This window comes from Acipenser ruthenus, chromosome 29 (assembly GCF_902713425.1).
Source record: "Acipenser ruthenus chromosome 29, fAciRut3.2 maternal haplotype, whole genome shotgun sequence".
NCBI lineage: Eukaryota > Metazoa > Chordata > Actinopteri > Acipenseriformes > Acipenseridae > Acipenser > Acipenser ruthenus.
This window is the reverse complement of record NC_081217.1, coordinates 21,590,814-21,606,605: the sequence shown is the minus strand read 5'-3', so window position 1 is coordinate 21,606,605 and position 15,792 is coordinate 21,590,814. Positions and strand designations below refer to the sequence as shown.

Genomic DNA, 15,792 nt, shown 5'->3' with positions numbered 1-15,792 from the left:
AGAGCGTGGAGGGCTATGACCTCAGGGAACGTGTGGTGCGTGGAGGGCTATGACCTCAGGGAACGTGTGGTGCGTGGAGGGCTATGACCTCAGGGAACGTGTGGTGCGTGGAGGGCTATGACCTCAGGGAACGTGTGGTGCGTGGAGGGCTATGACCTCAGGGAACGTGTGGTGCGTGGAGGGCTATGACCTCAGGGAACGTGTGGTGCGTGGAGGGCTATGACCTCAGGGAACGTGTAGAGCGTGGAGGGCTATGACCTCAGGGAACGTGTAGAGCGTGGAGGGCTATGACCTCAGGGAACGTGTAGTGCGTGGAGGGCTATGACCTCAGGGAACGTGTGGTGCGTGGAGGGCTATGACCTCAGGGAACGTGTGGTGCGTGGAGGGCTATGACCTCAGGGAACGTGTAGAGCGTGGAGGGCTATGACCTCAGGGAACGTGTAGAGCGTGGAGGGCTATGACCTCAGGGAACGTGTAGTGCGTGGAGGGCTATGACCTCAGGGAACGTGTAGAGCGTGGAGGGCTATGACCTCAGGGAACGTGTAGTGCGTGGAGGGCTATGACCTCAGGGAACGTGTAGAGCGTGGAGGGCTATGACCTCAGGGAACGTGTGGTGCGTGGAGGGCTATGACCTCAGGGAACGTGTAGTGCGTGGAGGGCTATGACCTCAGGGAACGTGTGGTGCGTGGAGGGCTATGACCTCAGGGAAGTGCATGGATGGCGTCTCTTACTCATAGAAGAGATGTTATCGTTAAAAAATAGTTAAGTTCTATGCATGAAATTACATCTATATACAAGATAAAATGCACTGGAATAAAAAAAAATAATAACATTGGATGGTAGAACTTTTTTTTTTTTTTTTTTTTAACCCCAGTAGAAATCTACACACAGGAGAAGCTGCGCTGAAATTGACAAATCTGTAACACTGACTTCTTACATGCGATTTATGGCATCTATACCATGGAACAGTGGCAACACATTTGCTTCCAGAATGGAACAGTGGCAACACATTTGCTTCCAGAATGGAACAGTGGCAACACATTTGCTTCCAGAATGTAACAGTGGCAACACATTTGCTTCCAGAATGTACAAAGAAAAAAAAAAAAAAAACATTGACAAGAATAGAATAACTCGCAGTGTATTGTCCATTGAAATGATTTTACACAATGGGACCCATGAGATATAAATGGATGACATTGATGAAATATAATACAGATGATTTCATTCCAAAAACAGATGTAATAATAAGGAAGAGTCGCTTTTCACAGACACAGTATTGACTTTTCAATGCATTTGGCCCAAGCACAGTATTCAGAAAGGTATGGTCTCACTAATGTGAATCAGAAAACTAACCCAATAATACACGTTGCAGACGCTAAAACCGCTTGATAAAGCATTCAACACACATACAACCATCCTAGATTTACAGAGATGATTTACGAAGATAAGGGACCATAGCTGTAGAAATGAATTGTGTGTTCAAAATACACCATTGTACAACCGAAAACAAGAAATAATCTCTCTATATAAAAAAAATAAACATTTTAAATTTGGTGCAAATCTTTTATTCCTTTTGAATTACATATTTTTGTTCATACAGTTGAATACAAAAAAAAAATAATAATCTAAGGAAAGCAAAAACATCAGTTGGGATTAATTGTTTTTATTGTAATTGCTCTATAAACAAGAGAGCGATTAGTTTAGGGCAGAAAACAGCTAACATCTGTAACAGGAGAAGGGGGTAGTTAATGCTGCATATCACATAAGGGGGTGTTATGCATAGAGGAAGCACTATTAATCTCATTTACATTGGATTTTCACCCAGCAAGTTTACCCCCCCCCACCCCCCCACCCTGGAAAACATGGGGCAGCCTTAGGAGGAACGCTGTGTTAAGACTAAAAGAGAAACTGTATCCGAAACAATTGCATAATCAAACCGCCTTTTTAAAAGAACGTAACATGACACAGAAACGTTTACGATGGGAAAAGAGGTTTTAAACTTTTATTGAAAAAGGCCGTGGCTTTGATACATGACCGCGTACGGCAAACCCATTTCTATACCAGGGGTGAAGCTTTTAAATGCACTACGAAAAGCACTTCATCTTTACCTTATGTTTAACTGCTTAGAGTGCCATTTGAGTAGGGGAAACAAGGTCAAGGCCTGTGTGTTTGGGCTTTCACAGCTAGGATATACATAAATATTTATTTATTAATTGTGCATAACTATGCTTTTTTATATTAAACCCTCACAGTGTTGGGATTTCAGAAAAGTGAAAATGCCACCGACTGTTTGAAAAGTAGGCCTAGTATACTTAATTTCTTAAAGATGTCAGCGCTTACCAGAATAAGATTCCAACAGCCCTAGCGATGTGAACACCCCCCCCCTCCCCCCCGCCCCCCCCGCCCTCTCCCTAACCGATTCCAATATTCTTTGATTTCGTTTCAAGTCAGACCACACATTTCGTGAGACCACACCTCAATTCTTTTTTTCTTTGCACACGTTTGTCAGAGCAGCAATCTCATGCACGTCTCCACTAAGCGTTCTGCATCTCTTTGCCGATCTTGTAGCTGAGGATCTTGTTCCAGTCTATCTTGGTGCGGGTGACAGGCAGTTGACGGCGTAAGGCTTTGAACGTGGTGTCTGACATGGTCTGATAGTTCTCACTGATGGCAGTCTGGAGGAGAAAAAGAAAGGATTAAAAAGACCAGGGTTGTCCTACAACATCTCTACACAAAAAAAAAAAAAACACCAAAAACTTCTCATTATACAAATTACACAACTAATTGTAAAAGACTACTAAACAAAAACACACAAGTGTATTGAAGAACTACAGTGGCTTCCACAGACCATAAACAAAAACAAAACAAAAAAAAAATCACTTCCATTTTCAAGATCCTGAGATAAATGATCTTGTGATTACAGGGTAACGGAATGGTAATAATTGAGATCCTGAGAAACGATCTTGTGTGGAGATCTTTACTATAAGTTTAACTGGTCTTAGTTGAAATCGCTCTCAAACGTAATTATTTACTGTATTTATCGTCTTAGTTGAATTTGCTCTTATTTACTACTGACTAATGTATTCTACAACGGATCCTATCTGTAATGTGATATTTCATAATGTGATATTTTGCAATGCGATACAGTTATAAAAATCACATTTACAAAGTAAGTCGCTCTGGATAAGGGCATCTGCTGAGAAATAAATAAAGAGCCACCCACCAGCCAACAGGAATAACTTAGCTCTGGTCTTACCTGGTACTCGTTTTCAGCACTGTCAATAATTTTAACAAACTCCTTTGCAGTTTGAGATTCAGTCTATGGAAAGGAAACAGGATTAAGACTTCCTTACAAAAACTTGCAACACATCAGTCAATGGTTTCAAAAGGTTCAGTTTACAGTATCTGGCAGCTCTGTCCTAACACTTGCATTGCAAAAATGGTTTGGCTTTTAATGAATCTGAGGAATCCAATGTCCAGGTGAATATTACATTGTAGAATTCTTTTAATGAATCTGAGGAATCCAATGTCCAGGTGAATATTACATTGTAGAATTCTTTTAATGAATCTGAGGAATCCAATGTCCAGGTGAATATTACATTCTAGAATTCTTTTAATCAATGTGAGGAATCCAATGTCCAGGTGAATATTACATTCTAGAATTATTTTAATCAATGTGAGGAATCCAATGTCCAGGTGAATATTATAATAATATACTTACAGAAATCGTCAAGGACTCCTGTACATCCTTATGGCTAACCAGCTGGACATTACCATCTTCATAGTAATGAACCTAAAAACAAAAACACAGCAAGGTTTAGCTCCGATGGACGGTGCCACTACAACCACGGCTCGTTAAACAGGCATGAAATTGAATCTGTTAATTAAAAAAAAAAAAACTACAGTAACAAAAGTGCTCCGTACTACACCCAGGGTTTGATGCGTATTAATTATGCAAATCCAAAATGGAAATATCCCCAACATGAAATACATATTTTGAGAGCAATCCAACAAGCCAGTCACATGGAAAAATACCCATATAATAAAAAAAAATATATATATCTACTGCAAGCATAAAAATGATGGCCTGTTTTATAAAAAGGCTTAACCCTAATGAGATAAGGGAAGCATGTAGACTTACCAGCTACAAATCAAGTTTAAAACACCATTCCAGACCCATGTGTTAGAATACAAGAAGCTGCTGTGAGTAGTGCTTTTTTTGTGCATCACAATATCACGCAAAGAAAACATCACGCAGCAGAACGTTACACCAGCAAGTTCTCACCATGCAGAATTACCCCGTGCCCGATAACATGCGACTCTACACAAGGATTCATTTTTTAAAGAGGTTCCCACCTGAATCTTGAGGACTCCCACCACCTGAGCAGTAGACTGGGTGATGTTGAATTTCCACTCAGATCTCCAGCGGCCATTCCTGGAACAGACAAGAGTACACAATCACTGTGGGCATTACGTTGCAGCAAATCAGAAAAAGCTTTTTATAAATTAAAATGTATATTAGTTTATAAAACCCTCTTCATAATTAATTCACCCCCTGTTTTTCAAAGCACTATTTATTTACAACACAAAAAAAAAACTTGTGAATAAAGACCACAAAGTAATTAAAAACACTTAAAATTTAAAAAAAAAGTTTACCAAAAGTTTTTGGGTTGAAACTGGTGACTCTCGATACAGGCAATAATGGTTTGCTGTCCGTCAATGGTTTTACCGTAAACCTACAGGAATCAAAGCAATATTTTACATTTAAAATTGGCTTCACATGAAAAGCAGCTGAACAAATCACAACAATTAACGTCTCAAACGCTCAATTACAATTCCTTCGAAGGAACTGGATTTTAAAAAGGAATTGCAATTGAAACACAGGAATTGGCCCCTCCCGTGTTGACGGCTATTGAAAAGCACCCTGGATTCTGGGGGTACGTACAGTGCAGGCTCCGTTGGGATAGTGATCCTTCACGTACGCTCGCAGGGCGCTGTCGCAGGCATCCCTCCAGGGTCTGAGAGCCGCCTCTGCCTCATAGGGCTGGGGGTCGCTGGCTTCTTTCCTCAACTGGTCGAATTTGAATGAAAGTTTGTTCCTTGGGTCAAAGAATCTCCCATGGCCAAGATCCCCGTGCTCTGTAATCAGGACCTGTTGTGGGCAAAAAAAATAAAATAATAATAAACATTAGTTTTACAGTGGATTTAAGGATTTAGTTTTGGGGAATTTCCAGAGACAGCTAAATCCTAAAATCATGGGGTGTCCCGCAAGTCAGAGATCATAGGCAGAATTGTTAATATTTGCTCGTCTATTTCCTTCAGGTGTGGAATTCAAAGCTGAACATTGGCAGACAGACAGTCAACAGGTACTGGCCACCAGATTTAACAGAAAACATCCCAAATCAGCAGAAGATATCTGATACTGCTGCACAACACCTGGTCGATAAAACGGCGGCCTGCATGTATCGATTTCTCTTTGATATCGCTCCGATCGTTAGACATGTACAACTTACCGGATCGTCATGACCCTCGATCTTGGCAGGGGTAAACTGATCCATGTTGTAACGGGCAAATGCACTGCATTAAAAAAAATAATAATAATTGACATTTCATCTTCAGCAGAGGTGAAATAAGTCATTTTTTACCCCCAGACCCAATCTGAAGCATGCATACTGTAGTATTCATCTGCCCCCACCTCCCTCATTTCAGTTATATTATAAAACACAGGATTAACTCTGCAGAAAGGTAAGGGTAACAGCCTCCCTTTTGGTATAAAAGCAACAAATACTTACTGAGCAGCCCCTTCCCTGAGAAGATTGTCATTGTTGAGCAGTAACCGCACATCTGAAAAGCAAATTCGGCGATTCAATCTCTCATTTTGAAGTTTTTTTTTTCCACATCAGTTTTAAATCTACATGCAAATTGGTGGTCTAGAGATGTAAAGGTGCGACACACAGACTTCAATGTGCAGTCTCCCTGCTATGGGAGGGGTATAGATCCACTATAATGTTGTCTTAGAGTGAGACTTGCAATGAAACTTCAAAAGAAACTTGTTCAAACCCCATGATTCGAACCCAAATGTTTTTATGTAGAGTAACAGAGGTCACATACCATTGAAGACTTCGTTAAACTCTCCTGGCGGTGCATAGGAGACAAAATTGGCAGCTATGCGCACCTGTACAAAAGAATAACAATATTTAAAACACTGCACACACACATGTTCACAACCAATCTATAGCAGCAACAAGCAGGAATGTCAATGAAGAGTACGTGGAGCAGGAAACAAAATCCTTTCTGTTTTATTAAAGACGACTGGAAATACTAAATCAAGTCGACTTTTTTTTTTTCAAATGAAAAATGTGGTAAATGCCAGTTTACACAGAAGGTTTATACTTGTGATTTGCAGTATTATAACATAGCCTTACCCTTTACCCAACCACAGGGCTCAATTATTCACTTAGAAACATATTTAGAAACCCAAGTAGGTCACCATGACTCATGTGACCTAGATCCTACGAACACATGTCAATCCCAAGCATGCAGCCCAGTTCTCAATGTAGAACACAAAATGCAACTGCAGAGCAAGAAAAAGAAGGGACAAGAAAGCACAGTGCTGAACGGTCTCACCAGAGACTCTCTCTACGAGAACCATGCAAAAAGCTCTGGTATGACACTTATAACTGGATCACTAAAACAAGGTGCAGCACGTAGTCACCACAAGCCCCCTGCAGTGATTTAAACATTAAAAGAAAGGGTTGCAGGGAAGGGTTGAAACTAAACTCTGTTCAGCAGATTCCTCAGCCGTGTCATTCCTTAGATAGCGGGAACTCTACCCTGTGCTTTTCTTAGCAGGCAATACTGCACACGTCAGCAGGCAGTGTGACTGCCACCCTGCCAGCAAAGGCACTTCAGCACAGGTTGTACACGATTCTAAAGGCAGCCTGTGGCAGGTTACTGCTCTCTGACTGTGTACAGGTAAAGCTGTTCCCCATTTTCAGGGCAAAGTTTGTGTGACTATGCTCGGCAACGGAGAGAGAGGTCTAGAACTGTGTGATTCGCCCAGCATTTCTGATGTTGGATTTAAACGAACGCCAGACAGACCCCACTCCTTTCCCGTCTGTCTACAGCCGCTTCCACAGGCTACGAGAAGGGCTAGAATCTATTTTGTTTAGCTCCGATGGCATGTACAGGAAATATTCCTCCCAGCCCAACCGAAGCAGACAGTAGCACGAACCTCTTTAAAATGCTCTTAAGTGTAAATGACCAGGCTGAATTAGCCACATTCCGATTCAGTCTCACAATCGGTGCGGAAAGCGGTTCCCATGTAATGAGCGAAAATGGAATTGCGGGTCCGTATTAAAACTACAGAAACGGTAGGATAAGCCACGACACAAAAGTGGTTGATTGTCTTTTAGCAGGATCAGCTAAATGCATGAATAGCTTTTAAGACTGCAATGACCTCTTATCCAACCGAAAGTGGATGTACTGTAAAGCAAGGATCAAATCCTGTTTTAATGGAGAAATATATAAAAAGCCTGCATGGCAAGCAATGTTGAGAAACATGACTGGGACAGGCGATTCTGAGCAGTGCAGTACTTCCTGCCTCTCAAAGTCAGCTAGTTTTACCATTTTAAGTAAACGCTCTGCACTCAGGAAGTCCCCACTTCTCGTTTCTGCACTGGTGCAAGCTTCCCGTGCTGCTTACTGCTCAGAACACCAAGCGCCTTTTTTTTTTTTTACACAACAGCCATAAAAATGTCAAACAGATGGTTTAATAAACTAGGCAGACTCAACTGTAGCAGACGGCAAGGGTGTTCCCATATAAGCCTCATTTCAGATAACAGCTGTAATCAATTACAGTTACGTAAAACTGTCTGTGACAGACCCACCTTCTTATCAAGTTGTGGTCCAAGCACCCTGACCCGAACACAAACAAACTGCAATGCAAACCTTGCTAATACCAAAGGATGCTGAAACTTGAAATTATGTCAAAGAGAAACTGTGTTTGTTTTCCTTATTCATTTAAGGGCAGTACCACAAGACAGTCAAAGTAAGCTGACTGCATTCTTTACACTGCTGTGCAACAATGCCCATTTACAATACTGTTTATAGGGTTACACACACACACAGTTATTTTTGACACACCTGTTCGTTTATGTATTTAAATACTCACTGAGCAAACAAGAGCTCTTTTTAAGGTCTACGGGCTCTGGTTTGAAAGTTTTTCACAAGTAGAAATGTTACTTTATTTCCCCTTTCTACAATATTTTCAATTGTACGGAGTGGTTCCTCCAAGTTATATTTATCCAATAATGAATTCATAGTGTTTCTCTGCATCAGAACCCATCTGCTCAGGAAGTACTAGGATTTAACTAGCTGAGATAATGTTGGACTAACTTGAGAGGAATTAAACACTGTAATGGTATGAAACAACATCATTTTTGCAGTTAAATTTGATCAGAGTAATTTGTTTATTCCAAAAAACTGCCTTGAGCTTGCTTTGGAATCGGCTTTTATAATAACATTTGCATTGTTATATAGCACCTTTCATAGTGGACCACCATCACAAAGCGCTTTACAGAGGTAGGCTGTGTGCTGTGCATTATATGCAGAGTCACTTACAACAGGACATGGATTTAACAAGTAGGTTAAGTCACTTGCTCAGGGTCAGTCAGTGGCAGAGGTGGGATTTGAACTGGTGACCTTCTGGTTACAAGCCCTGGACTTTAACCACTGGACCACACTGCCTCCTTATGTGTTAAGGTGGTACTGATTCTGTTGCCAATAGTGTACAGTAGCACTAAAGGAGCTCTGAATCTTCAGTGAATAAAGTTCTCTAAGGAAGCTGGGAAAAGGCATCAACTCAAAACAGGTTTCGGATTGTGGTTTCTTTTTTTTTGTGGTCAGTTGTTTATAACTCACGCGGTGCTTATTTCAGAAGAATATCGTTCATGTTTGATGATTCATTATTATATTATACAATCCTTTAAATGGTTTGGAAATTCTTCTTTCAATTAAGAGATGAAGAGTTGAGAGCTTTAATTGTGATATGATAATAAGATGAATGGGACAATATTAATCACTTGGCTGCATTATGATTGTATCTGTCCAGTACAGTAGGTTAGCATTAAGCTCTTTTTAATGCTTGATATATAATAGATAAGGAAGCACTATAACTGCATAACTAAATCCTATTTATATGAATTCATATTGATACATGGAACTGATATCACCCTCTCTACTATGCCACACTGTCTTTTGAAACATAATGAGAATCAAAACAGTATTTAAAAATAATTTTAAAAAAAAGGACAAGAAGTGTTTAAAGCTGTAATTTTATACTGGGATCTGATGGGGATTCATAAAAGAAAAAAAAAACCTTCAGCTTTGCTTTAGTTTTTTATTTCCTAGACCAATTGGAATGATACCCCTCAAGTCTCTCTTTCTATCTGCAGTTAGTCTGCGCACTGCTACCCCCATTGGAGACTGGTTAGTTATCAGTGACAGTTATCAAAACTAGAAATCAAAGTATGCAACTTGTTTAGCAACTTACTGGAAGTGCTGTGCAAAAAACTATTTTAGACAAAAGGATATTTTGAATGCAAATGGTAGCCCTACTGCATGGATTACTATATCTAACCATGAATACTTTAACACAGTAAGCACCCGTGTATACAACACAATACAACTCTGTCCTCGTCAGCACGTCGCATTTGCAAACCAGCCACAAAAGCTAACAGCTGCTTCGCTGTAGGGATGAGGTTTACCAAGACTTTGCTCCAACTTGCAATGAGTGCACCATTTATTTTCTTAACAGAAACTGCAAATGTTTTAAAACCTTGTAAGTATTGACTTGCGTATGCATAGGACTAGCAGTGCAAACACATCCCCGCACTGTGCGACAACTAGATGTGTCTTTCATTTCGGGAATTCGTTTTGCTCGTGGATATTTAAACCAGGGTTTAAACACGGAAAATGACTAGAGCTAGTGTGGTGCAACACCACTATCGTTTACAGCTTTACAGTGAATTCTGGACATTTTTACAAGCTGCCTGGATAAGAAGAAATGTCAAAAGCAACGACCAAGCAAAGGTTCTGTTTATACCCTAAGCTACTCATCTGCTGTGCAACTTTAAACACTGAAATGAAACCACAGTACAGCATAACAAAACAAACAGAAAATAAATGCAAACAAGTACCTTGTAAGTAGGGCTCTACTTAAATCGCAGTAAATTTACGTATTTTTCGAGGGTAGGTTATGGAATAAAATTAGGATTTAGCTGACGTTTCGCGAACCTGTTTAAACATTAAATGAACCTAAGTAGACAATATTTCAGAGCACTATAAAAGCCTAAAAATAGTGGTACTTGCTTCCTTACTAAAACAGAGTGCTGTCGTTTGTTAAAGGCAAGCATGCAACATCCCCCCAGCAGCTGCTGCCGACATTCTCTGTCTGATGTGGACTTGCCCATACATTGAGACTGCACGTTCTGCATCCACTGAAGTGTAAGGCAGAGCTTTGCCAAGTTCTACAGATGTGGAAAACAATTAGAAACAGTCCCACAAATCGGTTACCCAAGGGCATCTGGCATTCTTTAACAAAGGCAATATATGCAGCACATTTGTTGTCATGTTATTTATCCCATCCAATAATTAATTTTATTAGTACCAAGTCAAAAAAAAGAAAACGTGTCTATTCATGTCTAAAATTCTACCTTTTATACGCAGTTTAAAAAGTAAGTATCAGGTTGTTTGACGCGAGGAGGCTGTGCTAGATCGTACCAGTAGTGCTGATTTAACTTGGCTACAACCGACAGGAATACTTTGTCTGTGCTGACTTTCCAGTTTGTTTTCTGAAAGCTGTTTATTTTACGTTCTGTTCAGCAGCCTCTGTAGCAGCCTTTCGTTTAATGTGCGATTCTGAAGCTACATAGCAATCAATCGTATTTTCTCCAAAGACACATCACAAGATGTGCAAAACAATTACCTCCATCTGCACGTCCAGTTTCTTTGGGAAATATCTTGACATGAATATACTTTGCACTTTTTGCTTTGTCATCCATTTCTGGCATTTTACCTCCTTGCTGAAAACTAGATTTTAGCACCCTAAATCAAAACAATGCAGCAGTGATTTTGTCCCACCCCCTACAGTACAGGTCACAGAAAAGCCAGTCCAGACGCACTGATAGGCTGATTAAAACACCGTTGTCATCTGAACAGTAAACAAGAACGTTAACTGCTTTGGTGTATTTTTTTGTAAATGTTTGTCTAAGGAAGGGTTTTTTTTTTCCTAGGTGCAATGCACACAGGACAGCAAAGGAATAAAAAAGTCTATCTACAGAAGATACGTAGTTTGCGTCGCTTGCGTTGTGCAGTAGTTCATTTAAACAAGGTTTCTTTTTTTTTTTTCTCTCCAAACTAAGAGAGGTGAATTTCACAGTAACCCCTCAATTTCTGCAAAATCGCGATTTAGGTAGACCCCTACTTATAAGCCTATCTGTAGTACAATTTAAACCTGACAAACACATACAGGAACTAGCTCCAATTACCACTAAATTATCACATGAACTGTACTGTGTGTGAACTATTGACTAAGACTTGTGCGTTTGCTACTGTATGTTGCTCATGTTCATTACAGTGAGGGTGCAGAAAGCCAGTGGCCCCAGCTCCAGAAACCAACGACTTGCTTTCCACTGCGTCCAACCTCAGACAACCTGACAACATCAACAGCCATCAGGAGGTTCCAATGCCCGGTGGATAACGCCCCGTTCGAGGAGTGAAACGTCTCCATCAGAAACCGTGCCTTTCTTATCTGAATCGTGCTTCATATCTAATCGAGTTATAGGTTTACAACTTATAATAATTCACAGATGAATGTGTTTTGTTCAGTTGTTAAGACAAGTAGTTAAACACTTCCGTAAAAAGCTACTGTTGAAAGAGTTAGTGGATTGAAACGAGCGCTATGGAGAGCGGTATCATTGTGTTGTTGGAAGGGAGAGGGCACCAGAAAGGAAAGATGATAAAGAAGTGCCAGGTCACCACCCTCCAGAATTCAGACATTTCAACACAGTGATTCAACAGCAGCAGTTTTACAGCGCTGTAAAAAGAAGGTGTATCCCAGAAGCCTCCCTTGTGCTTCAAGGCACGGTTTCTGCAGGAATAAATAAAACCAAGTGACTGGAACGGTGTGAAGCAAGTGAACTGTATTTATACAGCATTGCAAACCTGTGCCCAGGGGTAGCAGGAGACATGTGCAGCTGTGTAAGTGAAACCACACCTTGGCTTGAGCTTCACTATAAATCAGAGCACATACTGCTGCTGTTGCTGCTGCCTCCACGGTTATGAAATCACCCAGATTTAAATGACTGCCTATCTCACTGCATACTTCTACTGTATGATCATCTGGTGGTGTTGCATCTACAGTTGTAATTCAGGGGTGGAAATAAAGCTCCAGTCTTTACTACACAGCTAAAATCGGTCACACCTGAGCTCTTTTCTGCATTAGCTAAGCTTACTAAAATCTGTAACTGCTATTCAATAATTGCTACAATTTGGAGCCCCTTTCTGGCCTCTATAGAAGTGCGTGACTTTTCACATCCTGCAACGGTTTGAGTGTTTCTCCTGCATGCACAACCAGCCAACCTTCAGCAAGTACCACCCGTGCATTAGCTTTTACTCTAAGATTATGATCAGTCCCCTGTGCTCAGGAAGACTAAGGGAGGAGGCCTTGAGTGTCTGCAGTCATATCTATTTTAAAGACTAAAGACTAAGAATCACAAAAGCCCTGTAGGGTCTGATGGACCACCAAAGATGTTGTGACAGACTGTATGTTTTGATATCAGTAACACCTTAATGAATAATTCATTTAAAAGTATTTCTTTCTTTCTTCCAATAACTACTTTGTAGCAACCCCGTTATTCAGTTTATGATTTTGTAGGCAAAAAAAAAAAAAAAATGCCATCTACATTTATAGTGCAAATTCCTGCATTTCTGATCAACGGTTTCAGATGCCGTTTCATTTATATGAAAGCACAATAACCTGCACTAGGTTATAATCAATCAATCAATGCATTATATTGGCTGTCTTAAGACTATAGTTATAAATGTAATCACGATAATCAGTTTTAAAAAAAAGTATTTTACATTTAATCAGTTGCATGCTTTCAAATGATTAATAGTTACCATTCATTAGAAAATGCATCTCTCAGACTTATCTTGAGTGTGCAAATAAACGTCAATGAAAATGCCATTTAGTCTAATAAAGTTGCTTGGTAATGTTACGGACTGTTTAATGCATTTCTATATTGACAGGCAACCCCACACTAGGTCAAATAAAAGATGTACAGAAAATTGCAAAGAAACATTCTACAATAATAATAACAATAACAATAATGATGATGATAATAATAATAATAATAATAATAATAATAATAATAATAATAATAATAATTGCTTTAAGGACAATATAACCCTTATATAAGTATGGCAAAGTGTAATAAAGCATAGTTATGCACGCACAGCCCAACCCCGTCACCATCACAGCTTCAGCTCCCTGGCCAGGTGCTACAGTAGGGTATTAATAAACAGCAGCGTATCTACCCCTGGTCAGGACTCCAATCCGCTTTCTTGTTCGTGCAAGCCCTCCGATTGCAGTCTGCCGCTAACAGTTTGCAATCAGACACTGTTGGTGTCAGCAATACAGCAGAGCAGGGAACCTACCGCACCCTTGCCTGACCACATTTGGATTTCAAAGCGGACAGAACTGACAAGCAAGAACGAAACTCTATGACTGCAGCAACAGCCTCACTGTATTTGGCGACACATCTGTCCAGAAGTTCCGCACTGAACATAGATGTATATATTATCTACTGTTTTTAAAGGAACACGTTTATGAAAAACATATGTATTTAGTTATCTCCTCAAATTCTTACACTGTTGCGCAATACGTAGCCAATGCTATTTCCTGAACTTGAAACTGATCGTTGTACAAAATAGTGCAACAGTTAAAGGCAACTAAACAGTATCCCGCTTGCTGTTATAATATTTTGATGACATGTGTAACCATCTGCCATTTCATCGTGTATCAACAGGCAGATCTAATCATTTGCACAGCTCCACTGTAGGTAAACACCAACCCATATATCTGTTCACCCACTTCAATTACGGAAAAACATTGCGATTAAAAAGTAGACATCAAGTTAAATTCATTTACTCCGAGCGAATGACGCTCGTCAAACTAGAATGACACTAAAACGCGTATCAGCTGAAGTCAATGAATAATACCTGTAGATAAAACAAAGCAAAGGACTAAGTGTTCACATCGGCATAGCCAGTTTTAAATTATTTTCAGGGAGGGGACACTTGCAAACAGGAAGTAGCTCGAGCCTCAACATAACACGAAACAGGCCCGATGCAGTTATTACTATTGATATAGATTAAAACAAAAATCCATTTAATAATAATAATACGACTACCTCATTTCTGCCAAAATAACTTTAATAAAATATTATTCTGTCAGGGGTACAACGGAGTTAAACTAATTCGTTTGAACGAAACTCAATGTTGTTAGGGCAAAATGAAGCACGCTTCTAGAACAGGGGTTAAGAGATACCACAGTTAAGAAACTCACAAACACGGTTTACTATATATAAAAAAAATACACATATACACGTTAAAAACGCAAAAGATATTTTAAAGAACGGCAGTCTTATTCTCTATGTATTAGCTGAAATAAAACATCCTGAGCGATTTGCGTGGCACGGCGGCGGACTGAACGGCTCGAAACGCCGTCGCGCCTTTTCTACTGCTACAGACAGACCGAGCGGCCGGATAGTTTTTAAAAAGGTGTTTATCTGTAGGCAGGTATTATGAAATTAAAAACGAGACACCTACCTTCTCATCGTCGGTAAGCTGCTCCTCAAAATCGGCCATCTTGGCTCGTCTGGACCAAACCCACTCAGCAATGCATGATGGGAACAGCACAGCTCTGTGAGAGAGAGAGAGAGAGAGAGGTGGAAACTGAGATGCACTTTCTCCTACACTGTATAAAATACAGCCATATCAGAGAATCATTCTTCATTAAAATACAAGAAAAATATCCTCTTTTCAGACAAATGGCAGACTCAGAGAAACTTGCTGTCCTCCTAGGGGAGGGACACACAGCTCCACTGGCTGCCAAATATGTAGCCACCTGCCACAACCTGAGGGGCACGCAGTGACGGCACAATTTAATAGTTTCAATATCATTATTTCAATATTTCAATTTCTGTATTATTATTATTTATCTTCTATTTTATTTATTATTATTTTGTTACCATTGTTCCTTGTTTGTATATAGATCTGTTCATAATATGTATGTATTTGCTTTGGCAACACTGGAAAATAAGTCATGCCAATAAAGCACTTTGAATTGAATTGAGAGAGAGAGAGAGAGAGAGAGAGAGAGAGAGAGAGAGAGAGAGAGAGAGAGAGAGAGAGAGAGAGAGAGAGAGAGAGAGAGAGAGAGAGAGAGAGAGAGAGAGAGAGAGAGAGAGAGAGAGAGAGAGAGAGACTGAGACTGAGAGACTGAGAGACTGAGAGACTGAGACTGTATTGTCGTTGCTCTTCAGAAAGAACCCGGGTTTATTAATGTGGGTGTTTTTATTGGCAATACGTGGTCTGGATACGAAAAACAAACAAACAAACAAACAAACAAACAAACCCGGCTGCTACATGGTTTCGAAAAGCAGATGGCATTCTTGTCTATTCTGCCTGGCATCTCACTGGTGTAATATATAAGTCAGTTTTTTAGTT

General features: G+C 40.0%; 1 protein-coding gene across 1 annotated transcript; it reads right to left on the bottom strand.

Annotated features, from left to right (window-relative positions):
* Window positions 1-1,117: 1,117 nt before the first annotated feature.
* On the bottom strand, window positions 1,118-15,023 carry LOC117426141 (F-actin-capping protein subunit alpha-1). The gene is made up of 10 exons (XM_034043478.3): window positions 14,893-15,023; window positions 6,112-6,175; window positions 5,793-5,844; window positions 5,514-5,577; window positions 4,946-5,152; window positions 4,657-4,736; window positions 4,357-4,435; window positions 3,722-3,793; window positions 3,257-3,319; window positions 1,118-2,675 (listed from the first exon to the last, which is right to left on the bottom strand). Exons 1-10 carry the CDS (start codon window positions 14,929-14,931, stop codon window positions 2,535-2,537), a joined length of 861 nt encoding a protein of 286 aa, XP_033899369.3. The 5' UTR covers window positions 14,932-15,023; the 3' UTR covers window positions 1,118-2,534.
* Window positions 15,024-15,792: the final 769 nt, after the last annotated feature.

What these genes read in the sequence shown, in the direction of transcription:
- LOC117426141 (XM_034043478.3), bottom strand. Translation starts at nt 14,931, where the DNA reads ATGGCCGATTTTGAGGAGCAGCTTACCGACGATGAGAAG. An exon ending in TGGGAGTCCTCAAGATTCAG is followed by an intron (nt 3,794 to 4,356) that starts GTGGGAACCTCT and finishes TTTTGTTTTTAG; the next exon opens with GTTCATTACTATGAAGATGG. An exon ending in GTGCTGAAAACGAGTACCAG is followed by an intron (nt 2,676 to 3,256) that starts GTAAGACCAGAG and finishes TTTCTCCTCCAG; the next exon opens with ACTGCCATCAGTGAGAACTA.